Source organism: Pteropus alecto, unplaced genomic scaffold (assembly GCF_000325575.1).
Source record: "Pteropus alecto unplaced genomic scaffold, ASM32557v1 scaffold44, whole genome shotgun sequence".
NCBI lineage: Eukaryota > Metazoa > Chordata > Mammalia > Chiroptera > Pteropodidae > Pteropus > Pteropus alecto.
Window position 1 is genome coordinate 4,210,235 of NW_006436812.1, and position 16,079 is coordinate 4,226,313.

The 16,079-nt window shown below is 44.6% G+C and overlaps 2 protein-coding genes across 19 annotated transcripts in view; one reads left to right on the plus strand and one right to left on the minus strand.

Moving 5' to 3' along the window:
* Window positions 1-4,575, minus strand: part of DNASE1 (deoxyribonuclease 1) — a 60,589-nt gene extending 56,014 nt beyond the window's left edge. For 16 of the 18 annotated variants that reach the window (XR_003046914.1, XR_003046915.1, XR_003046912.1 and 13 more), the window contains exon 1: window positions 4,293-4,367. The gene's annotated coding sequence lies outside the window, so the exon portion shown is untranslated. Of the gene's footprint in view, window positions 1-4,292; window positions 4,368-4,404 lie in introns of those variants that run through there. The other 2 variants (XM_025048218.1, XM_025048217.1) reach the window with 2 other exon arrangements.
* A 79-nt stretch (window positions 4,576-4,654) lies between these two features.
* Window positions 4,655-16,079, plus strand: part of SLX4 (SLX4 structure-specific endonuclease subunit) — a 21,134-nt gene continuing 9,709 nt past the window's right edge. Inside the window, 9 exon segments of the mRNA XM_015591061.2 lie at window positions 4,655-4,917; window positions 6,619-7,357; window positions 7,359-7,387; window positions 8,743-8,964; window positions 10,865-11,054; window positions 11,947-12,165; window positions 14,298-14,506; window positions 14,631-14,947; window positions 15,475-15,688. Of these exon segments, the coding sequence (XP_015446547.1) occupies window positions 6,996-7,357; window positions 7,359-7,387; window positions 8,743-8,964; window positions 10,865-11,054; window positions 11,947-12,165; window positions 14,298-14,506; window positions 14,631-14,947; window positions 15,475-15,688 (1,762 nt within the window). The 5' untranslated portion in view covers window positions 4,655-4,917; window positions 6,619-6,995.

Consider the following 16,079-nt stretch of genomic DNA (forward strand, 5'->3'; position numbering starts at 1 on the left):
CTTGGCATTCTTGTCAAAAATCAATTGCCCATGAATGTATGGGTTTATTTCTGAACTCTCAATTCTATTCCATGACGTATATGTCTAGTCTTATGCCAGTAGCACAGTCTTGATTACTGTAGCTTTGTAGTAAGTTTTGAAGTCAGAAGTGTGCATACTCCAACTTTGTTCTTTTTCAAGATTATTTTTGGCTAGTTATGGTCTCTTGCAATTCCACATGAATTTAAGATCAGGTTTTTTTTTCATTTTTGCAAAAATAAAAGGGGGGAGCTATTGGGATTTTGATGAGGATTACACTCAATCTGTAGATCACTTGGGTGAGTATTGCCATCTTTACAATCTTAAGCAGAAAATGACAATTTTAACATCAAAATTGTGAGTGCCATCATCAACTTTATTAGGGAAAAATGCTTTTCAGTTGAGGCCAGTACATCTGCATGGAGTCTCCCCTTAAACTCATCTAACAAAATTAACAGAACCATATGACACAAAAGGCAGCAGTGGTAGACAGAGAGAAATGTAGCATAAGTTAGAATGACTTCTGCACACTTTGACATGTGAAAGTTATTTCCTCTCTTGATTTCAACAATTTAGGCTATGTAGGAAACAAGATTATACAACAGTAAATAAAAAGTTTATGTGACCAAAACATTAGGAAGACAGACAACTCTTCCCTTGTTCAATCTGCCCTCTCCCCAATCCCTGCCAAGATAAACGAGAGGGAGCTGGATAGGTTTGGTTTTGTGATTTATAACCAAACCACAGACCTGGGACAAGGGCCTTGCACTTCTTGTACAGAACTGCTTAAAACATTAACTCAATGGAAGATCCAAACATTTCCAAAAAGGAAATATTCCAGGAGGGTAAGGGAGTGATAATCATAGCATACTCAACCTTTGCCTGTTTCCCCTGGACCCCAAAATGATATACTCCTATGGGCTTGGAAAACAGAGCCTCTACTCAGAATACATTGTGTCTTAATTTTTCCACGCACTTCTACATCCATTTTCTCTTTCTGATAAATCTTGGAAGGTTTATCAAACTTAGGAAAATCCTGACCTTTTAATAAATTAAACATTCCTTCACATCCCTAGCTTAAGTGTTTTGGCAATGCAGTTGTACCACAAATGCTGGCAGGGGCACTGAATTTCAATTTCCATTGAAATAACATGGACCTCATAACACTGTTTCTAGAGACTGTCCCTTAGTTTAGTCAGACTAGTTAACTTTTGCCTAGTTCCAGTAGAAGAAAGTGAATATCAGAGCTTCTGCTGGAGATAAATCACAACAGGGTCCAGGTCAAGGGGAACGAACCTGGACCAAAGAGAAAGCTGCCCCAGAACTTTGTTCCTTGAAGGGAGGAATCACGTTCTAACTCTAAATCCCAATTACCCCTCACCCAGTTTTTGGCATTTCTTTTATACTTAGCCTACAAGATTTGCTCAGTAGGTACTGACCATCAGTCTCTAATCTAGAGGCCAGCAAAATCATCTGTGAAACTTTCAAAAGATATAGGTTAGAAACTCTGCTCAAATTTTTTTTAGCAAATTTTATTTAGCGGGTCTAAGGGTGGTATCCAAGCATTTCCAGTTTAAAATATTCCATAGGCAATTCATTTGAGAATCCAAGGTTTAAGAAACACTCCCTTCTCTAAACTATACTTCAGCTAACTCTTTTCGCTTAAAAGAATAATACTGTATGGCCACATTGCAGGGGTGGTGGGTCTTCTCTGGGCCTCTAAAAGATTTAAGTCCTAAATTGTACTCGGGCCCTTCATGTTCAATTTGACTAAAGAAAAATAAGTGCCACATCTACAACTGTCCTTCACATCATCCCAGCTATGTCCTTGTAAATTAATCAAGTTTTTAAACATTTTTCTGTATCTTATGACGTTCTGATATCTTTAAAATCTTGCTGGTAAATACTACCCTTCCCAGGGCTAGCTAAGTCCTAAAAACAGTAATCAACTTACTTGGGAGCAACCTTTCATATGCAAAGCAATCAACTCCTTTTAACTCTCACAAACCAAGCCAATATTGCCCGGGCCCTAAATCATGCTAGGGCCAGCCAGGTACCAGGCAACTAGAAACCACTCCTATAGCCCAAAGCCTGCCAGAATTATTCAAATTAGCCAGTCCTAAAAGGCCTAAGGAGCCCTGTCTTGCCTTTTTCAAAAAACAAAGGTTCTGACCTAAGCCTTCCCCTTGCTCCTGCTACTATCTCCTGACCAAAACCTTCCGTGTAGTGTGGCATGCCCTCTTCTCTCTGGAAATGTAATATTCTTTCAATGGCACTGGCCTCTCCATGTTGTCACTCAGTCATTTGTATAAATTAAAATTCCTCCAGTACAAATGAGACACCCCACCCTGCCCATGCCTTTGTGCTGTCTACCACTGTAGACACAAGTCTACCTCTTGTGCTGTCTACTTAACTGATCCAATTGGAAACTATATTACAAACTAACTTAGGTTTCCAAAACCAAGTAACAGCTCCTAAACTCCTTCATACAGAAAAAGCTCTTGGAAGTTCTATTAGCATTTGACACTCAACACTCAGAACTAAATGTAGTATAACTCAGCACTTACACTCCTAGGTATATAGCAAAGAGAAGTAAAAATACAAAACTTGTACATGAATGTTCACAGCAGCATTATTTATAATGGCCAAAAAGTGGAAACAGCCTTGAAGTCCATCAACTGATAAACAAAATGTGGTGTAACCATACAAGGGAATATTATTCAGCTATTAAAAGAAATTAATCCATTCAAGTTATAACAAGGATGAACTTTAAAAACAGTTAAAAGACACACAGAAAAGGCCACATATTGTACAAATCCACTTATATAAAATATACAAAATAGGCAAAGCCATAGAAACAGAAAGTACACTAGTGATTACCAGGGAATAGAGTAAGGGGGAATGGGGAGTGACTGCTATTGGGTACAAGATTTCTCTTTGGGGTTAGAAAATGTTCTGGAATTAGTAATGACGGTTATAAAACCTTGTGAATGTACTACAAACCAGTGAACCATACACTTTAAAAAGGTGAATTTTATATATGAATTATATATATATATTTTTTAATGTGTATGTATTATCTTTCCTCCAAACCTACTCTTCCTGTATTCCATTATTTCGGTACTTGGAACCACATTCAACTCAGGTGCCTGGGCCAGAAATCTACAAATTCTAACAAATAATTAGGTCACAACAATTCAAACGCTTTAATACTTCTCCATTCTCTCCACTCCAACTCCTAAACTCAGGCCACCCTCATTTCTCACCTACATTATAGCAGCCTCCTAACGGGCACCCAATCTTGCCTCTCCAGATCCATTTTTACAATACAACTAAAACATCCTTTAAAAACAAAATCTCTTCCACTATGCAAAGATACAATGAGAAGGTGGCCCTCTGCAACCCAGAAGACAGCTCTCACCAGAACATTACCACGCTGGCACCATGATCCTGGACTTGCAGCCTCCATAACTGTAACCTGATCATATACATGAGTCATCTTTTGGCTTTGTGATACTAAAAGCACAGGGAAGAAAAGGTCACTAGCCTTGGCCATATGGGCCAAACCAATACAATTCTGAGGCTTCAAAACAATTTTTTGCAGGCTATTAATTTGGAGACTACTTACTAGCTTAAACAGCATGAGCAGGACTTACAAACACAGATGTTCTTCCACTTAACGATGGGGTTATGTCCCTATAAAACCATCGTAAATTGAAAATATCTTAAGTTGAAAGTGCATTTAATACACCTAACTGAATATCATAGCTTAGCCTAGCATACCTTAAACGTGTTCAGAACACTTACCTTAACCCACAGTTGGGCAAAAACACAAAGCCTATTTTATAATAAAGTATTGAATAGCTCAAAAATAAAATAAAAACAAAATCTTCAGTGGCTCCCAATGACCCCAGGTTGAAGTTCAAACTCTTAATATGATTTATAAACTCCCTCAAATTTTGGACCGTTGTGAATCCCTCCAGCCAGGCTGGAGACCGTGGGTATCATAACTTCAGCCTCGGCACGCACTGACCCTCCAGCTAAGGGCTCCGGACCTCCAACCCTCCAACTGTGCTACAATATTCAGAAAGGAAGCTCTCCCGTTCGGTCGGTCGGGCCGCATTTGGTAGGTCTCCAAACCCCTCTCATTCCGTTTACCCTAGTTCCTCAGTCAGGTGCGCTCGAGGGCCGCCACTGAATCCGCAAATATTTCCCGTGTGAACCGTGTTGGACCCAAATTTCAACTTAAAACTGAGGCGGTGCCCTCAACTCACCCCAGCTCTTCTTCAACATTTAATAGATTTTGACGGGCGCCGCTGCTCTAGCCGCCGCCGCCGCCGCCACCGCCGCCACCACCACCGCCACCGCCACCGCCACCGCCCAAACCTGTGGCCACATCACCATGGGACGCCAAGCTCCGCTCCGCCTCGCCCCGCCACGGGTCGGCCCGCCTCGCCTCACGCCCTCCGGAAACACTCTTCAACGCGCGCCCGGGCCGCGGAGAACGACGGGAAGCGAGCCTCCCAGACCACTCGGCGCCTGCTCAGACTCGATCCTCCGCCGGGGAGCCGGAGAGCGCATGCGCAGGCGCGAGGTTCTCCGTTGAGATGATGCCGCCGCGGCGCCGGAGGTAGGAGGAGCTGGGCTTTCGGGCTAGGAGTCTACACCCAGGAGTAGGAGGTCCAGCCACTTCGGTCTTTTCTCGCTTTCCAAAGGGAGAAGATCCTTCCTCGCCCGCCTCCAGCTGCGGTGTAGAGGCAGGAGCCGCGCTTCGGTGGAGGAAGCTTGGGGCCGCCTGAAGGAGGAGAGGTGGGGGGACCAGATCCCCACGACGTCGCTACCTGAGGGTCCGTCTGGCGATCGGAATTCGCCGTCAGAATCCTTGGCAGCCTTTCCCAGGTTGGCTCCCCTGACCATTTCCCGTGTGTCACTAGGTCGAGGGGAGCGGGAGGGTCCGCCCCTCACCTGTCCATTCATTCATTCCTCGTCTGCTATGAGCCTGGCGCTGCGGTAGGTAACAACGCTGAGTAGGCACAAGTCGCTGGCCCTCTGGAAACTTGCGGTCTCATAGGACCTGCTACTTCCTTCAGCAAATACTAATTGAGCACGTATAGATGAACTGTTTCAAGGCTAATAACAGAGATGTGGAGACAGCGTAGTGTGGTGGGTGGAATTTCTTTAGCTCCCTACATCCAACAGGATAAAATGCAGTTTGGTTAGCCTGACGTTCCAGGCGCTCGAACACTGATCTCTGCCTCTCCCTGAAGGCTTTTCTCCCACCACCATTTTCTCGCTCGGATTGTACCAACCGATTTGCGGTTAATTAAGTCAACAAATAATTGTCGAGCACTTTTTACCAGTCAGGAGCCTATGAGCCAAAGAGAATACGAAATAAAATAGATGAGTCTGTGCCTTCCTGAAGTTTTGAGCTTAGTAGGGGACAGATAATAAATATAGGACTAAAAATATGAGAGCTGATGCCCTGGGACCACACTGTCTGGATTTGATCCCAGCCCTGCCACTTCAAGAACTGTGTGTACTTGAGCCAGTTCCTCATTCTTGTGCTTGACTCCTTGCTGTAAAGAAGGGATGACAATAGATTCTAACTAATAGGATTGTAATGATTAAATGAGTTAGACTTGTAAAGCAATTGGACTGGTACCTGGCATACAGTAAGCATTCAATAAATGTTATCTATTACATATATTACATATAATTATAACGTGATAAATGCCATTGTGAAAACTGTATGATGAAAGAAAATGGGTACTGGCAAGGGTCCACTTAGATAAGAGATGAGGGGAAGCTTCTCTAAGGAAGTGACATGGAAGATGTGAATGAGCCAGCCATACAAAGTAGATTCTAGATATATGGGTCTGCCTAGCTCTGGAAAACTAGATAAATAATCAGACAGTGGAGATTGCGTTATTGTATTTGAAATGAACTTTCTGCCATTGGGTCATTCAGTTTTGATTTTTGAACTCTACTAAACTGTGCTGATGTAACTAATGATGCCCATAAGGCCCAACCTTTGCATCTGGACAGCATTCTAGTCACTTGAGTTTGGAGAGCTCTTGCTGAGGTGAGAGGATGGAAAGGGGCCTATTTTTGATTTGGAAAAATTGATTGTACCAATGAAGGATCAGCCTCCTGTATAAGGATCTCCTGAGTATTCAAGAGAATATTCTTTCTCTTTTTCTTACCCCCTCTGCCTCCCTCTCCCTCTTCCCTTCATTACATTACCTGCTAATAGAGCCTCTAATAGCTGGAGGCCTTAGGTCTAGATTCGGGGATCAACATTTTTCTGTGGTGACTGCTCTTCATGGGATTCATTCTCCAGATTTCAGCAAAAACAATACCAAGATGCCCACGTTTTTCTGCCTGTGAAAGCATGCTTTGACAGGTTTCTAGATACCCTCTGTTTGTTGTGATATCCTATAGGATGATGGGTCTGTGTTAATCAGGCTGAACTTCTGTGTATTTGACAGGGGTATTGTTAGTTTCATACTCCACATGCTCTTGTACCTTCCTGGAAGAAATGGCATAAAATGACAATATCTGTCTAATTACATACACTTAGATGCTTTTGGTTTTCCACAGATGTGAAATTAAATGAACCAAGCGCGTTTTACCACCATGGGGATCTTGGAGCATAACCTGAGCACCGAGTTCATATGTATTCTATCTCAGAGGCATCTATCGGACAGCAACACCTATCACATGTGAACTTTAACAGAGGGAAGATTTAAATCTTCTATTTCACACAGGCTCAATCTGAAGAAAGACATTTAAAATTATGGAGGGAAAAACAGTAATTTTTGCTCAATAGTGCAGACTCTCCAGGTATCTCTGAAGTAGAGAGGAGCCCTAATGAAGCTGTGAATCTGAATTAGGCCCAGCTAGACTCGTTCTCGGGCCTCCAGATCAACCCTCACTCCTCTGAAGACCAGCTTAAAGAAAATCTTACAACTGATCAGATGATGGATGAGTCAGATGATGATTTTAAGGAACTCTGTGCCAGTTTTTTCCAAAGAGTGAAAAAGAATGGTACCAAGGAAGTGTCAGGGGAAAGAAAGACACAAAAGGCCTCAAACAGCACTCAAAGAACCAGCAAACCGAAAAGGACCAAACCAACTGCCACCAAGAGCAAAACCCTTCAGGGCCCCAGGGAAAGGAAAACTCGATCTGGTAGCCAGGCCCCAAGGACAAAAAAGCAAGGGGCACCCAAGTGGCAGGAGAGTGAATCAGCTCCCCCTGAGAATGGAGAACGAAGTGTGCTTGCTTCTGCTGTTCTCTGGGAGAGTGCACAGAGCACCCAGACAGGTAACCCAGCCAGAAACTGCTAGAACTTCCAGAGAGGAAGCCAGGGGTGATTTGTACTGTTTGAAACCAGGAGTTGGAAAACTTTCTGAAAAGGGCCAGATAGTAAAATTTTTTGGTTTTGCAGGCCATATGGTCTCTGTTGCAACTCCTTAACTCCCTAGACAATATGTAAACAAATGAGCTGTGTTCCGACAAAACTTTGTTTACGGAAATAGGCAGCCAGCCTGAGGACCATAGTTTGCCAACTCCTGTTTTAAAAAACATAGTCATAGAAAATATAACCCCTGTGTGTGTGTGACTTTTCCATATATGATTATGCTTGGGAGCCTTCGCTTTCTCAGTTTCCTATTAATATTTACATTATGTAGTTGTCGTGAGTTACATGAACATGAAAATAATATTGCTTCTCTCATTTTCTCAAATTCATTCCAAAGTTGGTACCATATGAATTTATGTCCCAGGAGAATATCTTCAGGTCCTTCCTTTCTCTTTCAAACACCTTTTATTCTCCCCCCGCCTTTTTTTGTTCATGTTTGTTTAAGCAGCTTTCTTATCCCACTGCCGTTGATGTACTGAACCATATGCTTAGCATACATTCTTCACGCAGGGCTGAAAACTAGCCTTGCATAGATAATACAGCACAAGATCTTTGGCCTCCTGAGTTCTGCTTCTAAATTTGTCTCACCTTCAATTCCTGATCTTAAATAATATTTTTTACCTGGTGTGGTCAGGATGACCTCTCAGTGGAATGGTGGTTAAGACTTAGCTCACAGAGGCTGTTGTAAGGCTTCAGTAATGTTGCTGAAATATTATTGGTCCTTCATGCTCCTTCTGAGATTTTAGTGAAAGCTATGCATGATTCCCCCAGGAAACTGCACCTCCACACACACACCTGTGAAAGTGACATACAACTTCAGGGGCTTGGCGGATCCCCACTGGGGGCCATCTGTGGACACCAAGTTAAAGGAGAACATCTGACCTAGAAAGATATAAATGTTTGTTATTAATATTTCTTTAATAACAGCTTTATAGAGATATTAATAATCTACAAAATTCATCCTTTTAAAGTGTACGGTTCAGTGGTTTTAGTGTATTCAAATTGTGCAACCATCACCTCTATCTAATTTTAGAACATTTTCATCATCCCAAAAATAAACCCTGTGCTCATTAACAGTCACCCCCATTCCCCCTCCTGTCATAGATCTTTATGGCAGTTATATTTATATTACCACAAACATTGAGGTTACTAAGAAACCATCAGTCCTATTCACACTTGAGAGTTAAACCTAAAGAAGTTGGTAAAGGACCCCTTTGAAACTTGGATCTAACCTATATCTGGTGGAAGAGTCTTTTGTTTCTCTTGCTAGAACAGACACCTGTGAATATTTTCCTCCTTGCCAGAGGCTGCTCCCAACAGCGACTCCCAGCCCCCTCCTTTCTGTCTGACTGCGATGGTGCCAAGTCCCTCCAAACCCCGGGCAGCTGAGCTGATCCTACAGCGAATGCAGCAGTTCAAGAGAGCAGACCCAGAACGTTTGAAACATGCTTCAGAAGGGTGCTCACTCCAGGCTGCACTTGAAGAAAATGTCCCAAAGGGCCCTCAAGAGGCGATGGCAGGGAATGGTACGATGGGAATTTTCTGTCTTCCCAATAGGGATAAATTCTAACTCTGAAGGAGCGGAGGAAGAAGGAGCTTGCTGAGGGTGGGCTCTGCCTGGCGTTCGTTCTACCTTTGCCACTTCATTGTGTCTAGCTAGAGAACAAAGTGTCCCTTCCGTCATTTCTTACTTAGTTTCTTTGACAAGACACCTCTTTTAATTGACTTTTTATTATGAAATTTTCACACACAGAAAAGTCAAAAAAATATATTACAACAAAACCCTTATCTCCTCAACCTAGATTTAACAATTATTAACATTTTGCCATATATATTTTGTCTCTATAAACATACATGCTTCTATTGTACCATTTGAAAGTAAAGTATTAACATCATGATGCTTTATCCCGAGGTTCTCCTACATAATCACAGTACCATTATCACACCTAATTCCATAATATTGCCTGGTATCCAGTTCATGTGCAAATTTTCCCAATTGTTCCAAGGATAGCTTTCATAGCTGGTCCTTTTTTTATCTGAACAAGGATTTGTCAGAACTGTAAGTTCGCACCCTGCATATGGCTATAGCTCAGTAGTCTCTTAAGGTCTAGACTCTAAAACAGTCTCCTTGTCTTTTTTTTTTTTAATGATACTTTTTGAAGAATTCAGGATATTGTTTTTTAAAATTTCCTGCGTTCTGGATTTGCTTGACTGTTTCTTCATGATGTCATTTAACCCCTTCCTGCATACCCTGTGTTGCATTCTACTGAGTAAACTAGAGGTCTCATTGGCTCCAGGTTAAACAGTTTGACAACAGCACACTGCAGGTGCTATGCACTGCATATTGCACCACTCCAAGGGGCATATAATATTGGGTGGCTCTATTCTTTATTCTCTAAACAATATGAATTCTTATCTCTCATTAAAATATACAAAAGGAAAAGAAATAAGAAGAAACTATTGACGGACCTACTGCTAGTGAACATGTGGTCTCTTGGTATTGCATTTGCAGATTTCACCTTAGGAGCACTGAGGATTCTCAGGCTACCTCAAAGGTTCACAGGTAATGAAGTGATAGCTAACGTGGCATCAGTCCTTGAGCACCCAAGGGGAGCAGAGGAGTCACTCAACTAGCACATGAGCCCAGCATTTCCCCTACAGATGACTCAGTTGCTTCCATATATCTTCACATCATACCCAATAATGCTCAAGAGAGAGAAACTGTTGCTTTACTTTAAAAAAGGAGTGAGTGGAGGGCACCAAAATAAAGTGTGATACTTTTCTGGCTTTGGTGGAAAGCGATAGGCCATAGTAACATTCAAGAATTGGAGATTTATGAAGTTCTCAGGGTATATCCCTCATAAGTGCTCCAGCAACATCAGATGTGACAGAGGGTCATATTGGTGGACCTGGCCACCTTGGGAGCTATCTCAAGGCATTTCACTCTGACCTTTTCTAGGATGGGCAACAAAGGTCATAGCAGTAGGAAAGGTTGAGCTTTGAAGAGAAAACTTAGATTTGTTAGGAGTCTTGTAAACCTGGCATGCCCGAGGTAGCCAACTTTAGCAGAAATGGGAAAAATGAAAGGGAAGTTCCTAGGACCTTGATAGTTACAGACCACCAGTATTGGCCTCGCCTGGGAGTTGTTAGAAATAAAGGACGTCAGTCTCCACCTAGATCTTCAGAATTTGAGCCTTCATTTTAACAAGGTCTTTAGATGATTCATACACGTATTAAACTTGGGAAGTATTGTTCTAAGAGCCCTGTTTAGTGCCCAGTTTCACTGGATGGTGCTAGGCACAAGGCAGAGTAGTGCTGGGTCTGGTTTTTCCACACTCCACCAGTGTCCATGCTCTGCGAGATCTGACAGATGTACAAATGTCTGAGAATGAGCTCATCCTCATGGATCTTCATGCCTCTCCACAGAGTCTGGGCCCTGGCTCCCTGCCACAGAGAGTGACACTGCAGTGGCCTTAGCCCTGCAGCAGGAGTTTGGGCATGAACAAGCATCTACACATGACGATAGCCTGGAGGAGAAGGGCTTGTTCTTCTGCCAGATCTGTCAAAAGAACCTCTCAGCTATGAATGTGATACGAAGGGAGCAGCACGTGAACCGGTAGGAGCAACTCAGCCCTCACCTCTCTGTGGGTGTGACCAAATCCAGAGGCCCCTATGGCTGTAGTGGGAATCTCTAGATAGTGTGACAGTAGCACCTCAGTGTTCGTGTCAACCTGTTCTTGCTTTTTTTTTTTTTAAACAGCTTTAATTCGTATACCATACAACTCACCCATTTAGAACGAACAATTCAATGGCTTTTATTTAGTATATTCACAGAGTTGAGCTATAATCATCACAATCAATTTTAGAATTTCATTACCCTAAAAAGAAAACTCGTACCGATTAGTATTCTCTCCTCATTCCCCCTCCCCCCATTCCCTGGCAACCACTAATCTGCTTTCTGTCTATAGATTTGCCTAGTCTGGATATAAGTGGAATCACACAATATGTGGCCTTTTGTGTCACGTATTTCTTCACTTAGCATATTTTCAAGGTTCATCCATGTTGCCGCATATGTCAGTGCTTCATTCTTTTTCTTATAGCTGAATAATATTCCGTTGTATGGATAGACCACATTTGTTTAGCTGCTCATTTATTGATGGACATTGGGATTGTTTCTACTCTTTGGGTATTGTAAATAGAGCTGCTATGAATATGCATTTCATGTGTTTGCTTGAGTATCTCTTTTCAGTTCTTTTGTGTATATACTTAGGAATGGAATTGCTAGGTTATATGGTGACTCTGTTTCATCAGTCCTTGCTTTCTTCAGCCACCTTTGCTAACAGATACCCAAGTTCCATGTCTGAAGGCTGACTACAGTCTGTGTGGAGGGACTGGCTTTGGGGAACAAGGTTTGGCCCCCAGCATGTCCATATAGATGTGGATCCATGTTTGCTTTAATCCACATCACCAGGGAGGGTGGTTCTCCTATGTTTACTATCTTCCTCCAGGTGCCTGGATGAGGCTGAAAAGGCACTGAGACCTTCTGTGCCTCAGATCCCTGAATGCCCAATTTGTGGCAAGCCATTTCTCACCCCAAAGAGCAGAATCAGTCACTTGAAACAGTGTGCAGTGAAGATGGAGGTTGGCCCTCAGCTCCTGCTCCAGGCTGTGCGGCTGCAGACAGTTCAGCCCGAGGGGACCTGCAGCACACTGGCACCAGCATCTAGGTGAGTCAATGAAAAGGAAGAAAATCAAAAAAGTACTCTGATTTGTCTTTTTAAAAAAATGCCTTGTGTAGTGTTGGAAGACAATAAAGCCCTTTGCTTCTGGAAATGAAACATGAGGAAATTAGTCAGTCTCCACAGGGATTGAGGAGGGGACGAATTCTGCATCCTCAAAGGCTCTGAAATGGTCCATGTCCGCAGGTATGTCTGCAGAAATGAAAGGACCAGGTGGACTGATTTCCTCTGAGTGCATTCTGAGAGTTTTCCATTCCTAGGCTCCTGCAGGTCAGTGCCCTCTAGACCAACTAAGAATTTAGTAATTCACTTTTACCACATCCATTTCACGTGTGGTACAGCCCAGCTATTACTCAGTGTAGTCTAATTTTCATACTATTAGTATGATTACTCAGCATAGTTCAAAGAGTTGGTGAAACAGAACCACAGGCCTTTTTTTTTTTTTTTTTTAATTTACATGAATTAAATGTTTAAGTGTTAAAATAGAAGGCCTGGCTGATGAAACAAGTCTTCTGCGTGAAAACCACAGGCACACAAGTGGTGGAGGATCAGCTTTGCTCTGCATTGCTCCTGCCACAGCGTATGCCAGAGTAGATCCCAGCATTACAGGGAAACAGGCAGCATTGGCCCTGGACTGCTATAGGTTTGGGACTTCTTTCCTTGGACAGTTGTCAGAAGCAAAGGGAAGACTAAGGGCAGTGTGCTTGTCCTGGCCACTGCCTTGCATATAGGTTCTAGGCCTCAGAGCCTGGGCCAGTGCTGGGATGGGGAGGGCAGAGGCCAAATCTTCACTAGTGAGCCTATCTGTATTTTAGCACATCAGCACTAGCATCATAGATTAAGAAGCCTTAAGGCTGAGAATAGATGTTACCTACGCCATCGCTTGCCTTTTGGCAGGACCACACTGAAACTACTTTCTCAGATAAAATATATCTGCTTTTCAAATATCTCCAAGAAGTGAAGCAAGATGTGTGAGGGTCTTTCTAAAATATTGTTAAAGTAGAAAGCTACAAATGGACAGCCTCACTGAGACTTTGAGCCTCACCTGCCCTAAGGCCACTCCTGGGGCATCTGGAACTCTGGGGTAGTCAGGACTGGCTAGGGCACATATGCTGGTCGGAGCATCCAACTTGCCCTGATACGCCTCACCTGCTTTCACCTGGGCCCCGGTCCTGCCTGCTGCTCCTGGAGGTGCAACCTGCACCATGGTAGGGCCCAGGGATGGTAGGGTGGCTCCTTTTCCTCCTGGAGATTGTGGTTATTGTGGAGGGGTCATAGGAAGTTGGAACTGAATTAGGGCTCACTTAGGTGATACCTGAGATTCTGGAGCCATCGCGGGCCCAGTGGAGAGCTTGAGCTTTTGTGAAAGTCAGAGGCACTTCCAAAATACCCTACAGCTGCAGGGAAGGTGATCTTGGGTTTGCTCTCAGTTTCTGTCTCATCTTTATCCTCCTACTTCTTTCCCAGCCTGTTGGGAGTCAGCAGGCAGGCTAGGTTCTCTCTAGTCTGAAGATCTTTCAGTGAATCTCCAAGCCAAATGAGTTGCTGCATGTTGGCCTCTGAGCTAACTAACCATGTTGGCAGCCCAAGTTGGGAGGCCTTTTCTTCAGGCCTTGGGCAGAGGAACTGCCCTGCAGCCCCTGCAGAAGGGAAGGGATCCTTTCATGGCCAATGTAGCCAGGACCGCGTAAGGGGCATCTGAAGTATCGATGGGCAGAAGTTGGTGGAATCCAGGGTGCTGAATTGGGACCATCGAGTGTTGACTCTACTGGAAGGGTTTGGCCACATCTAGGGTATGCAGGTACTGCTAATGGCATTGAATATCCACCAAGAACCCGGCTGGGCAGCATTGCATGAAAGAACTCAGACTCTCCTGTGTCTGGACCACACTGAACTTTTGGCTCAGGATGGCATGAGCTTACCTGAGACACAGAATGAGCACAGTGAACAACACCTGAAGTACTTGATGCTTCTGTCTGATGGGTCCCCATTCATCCTTTTCTCTCCCCTCAACAGAGGAGAAGTAATCCAGCCCTCTCTTGTCCAGTGGGGACCACTTTAGAACAGGAAGTACTCACACCTCTGGCCATCACTAACATTTTCTTTGGCTGCCTTTTAAGCTTCAGAAATCACGTTGGAAGTCTGAAGCGGAAGGGAGCCCCCAGTAAGAAAGAGCCACAGAAGAGGCGGAAAGTCAACGAGCCTGAGGTGCCATCTGAGGACCTGCTGGTGGCCATGGCTCTGTCCCGGTCTGAGATGAAGCAGGAGGCTGTGCCCGCAGTGCTCAGACTGGGAACGGCTTTTTCTGAGAGAACAAAACTGGCAACAGGTATGTGTGACCATGAGTGGTGGTGCCAGGCCCGGCCATACTGCTGCTGGCTGAAGGGTACCGCTGTGCCTCAGGGTATGTGGACAACTTCGTTTTTGACTGTGTCACTTCTGTTTCTCTCTAGAGAAGAAGAGTCGCAAGAAGAAAGTTCCTATTTCCCCACCCCAGTTGTTAGTCCAGGACTTGGAAACTACAGGGAGACAGATTGAGGATCGCGTGGCTCAGCTCTTTGCAGAGGAAGTAGAATTGTCTAGCACACCACCACTTCCTGAGAGCAGACTCCTAAAGGAAGATCTGGAAAAGGCCAGCAAGTGTCAGCAACTGCCTGAAAAGAAGCAGAACTTCCTGTGGGAGGGTAGCGCGCTGACTGGGGCCTGGGCTCTGGAATCCTTCTACACGGCAAGCTTGGTGCCTCCCATGGTTCCCCAGCGGCCCAAGAAGGTATGCCCTTCCCACCCACACATGCAGGTGGGCTCTCGGGAGGTGTTGGCAGCTCCAGGATTACTGAACTGGGAATCAACAGCTGGAGGACAGACAGTTTGAGAAGAGAAGGGGAGGAAGCTTAGGGGCATCAGCCACAGTATGCTCTGCAGTGAGAACAGGGAGCACCCACTGGTTCCCAAATGTGTTCCTGGGAAGAATTTAAAATGCAGAGTCTTGGGGGCTGGTGCATCTGCCTGTCATAGGGCCCAGGAACCAGACAGGCCTGAGGCAAGTGCTCTTGCAGCCAAGAGCACTTACTCTCTTGAGACCATTTAGATGACATTAGGAAGATAGGGCCCCCAGGGACCTTTCTGTAGATGCACATGTCACAGGCATGGCCTTTGCTTTGACAGAGAGGCCTGTTGACAGATGGTGATGGAGAAAAGCTTCTCGGGGTTGCTCTGGGCTATGGGTGGCACCTTTAGGAACTATGTGGTTCCTGCTGCAGCAGCCACATGGTCACTCTGGCTTCCAACTTCTTTCAGGAGTCCATGCTGCCACCAGTGCTGCCAGACCAGCCAGAGCTAGGTGTGCGCATGCCACCTATTCTCCACAGTGCCAGCCCCAGGAACCCATCACCCTCTGCCAGCCAGAGGGAGCACCAGGCCCTGCAGGACCTCATAGACCTAGCAGGAGAGGGGCTGAGCAGCAGCCCATGGCCCTGCAGCAGGGGCCTGGGCGGCTCGGGAGGGACTGAAGGTAAGACACTGGATGGGACACGTGGGCCAGCCCTGCCCTCTGGGCCCTCCCTTTCCTAGGATCGAAGCCATGACAGCAGCTCAGATCCAGGGTTCCCTTATTCATCCCTGTATAATGGAGAGAATGCTCAGTTTCTGTAGGTGCTTTTTGTCCTCAAAAGTGAATGTAACATAGGTAAGTCTATCACCATCTTCCTCAAACTTTAACCAAGGGACAGAGCTGAGCAAGCGATCGGTGGGATAATTCTGTCTTTTACTGCCTGTGTCCCTCTGTTGGAAAGGAGTGGTAGTGAAAGTGGTTTGTGAGCATTGCTTTCACTGAAGCAGTCTTGATATTGAGTACTTCCAAGGAGCCTTTGGGGTCAACTCAGCCCAAAATTGATGCTCTTTCC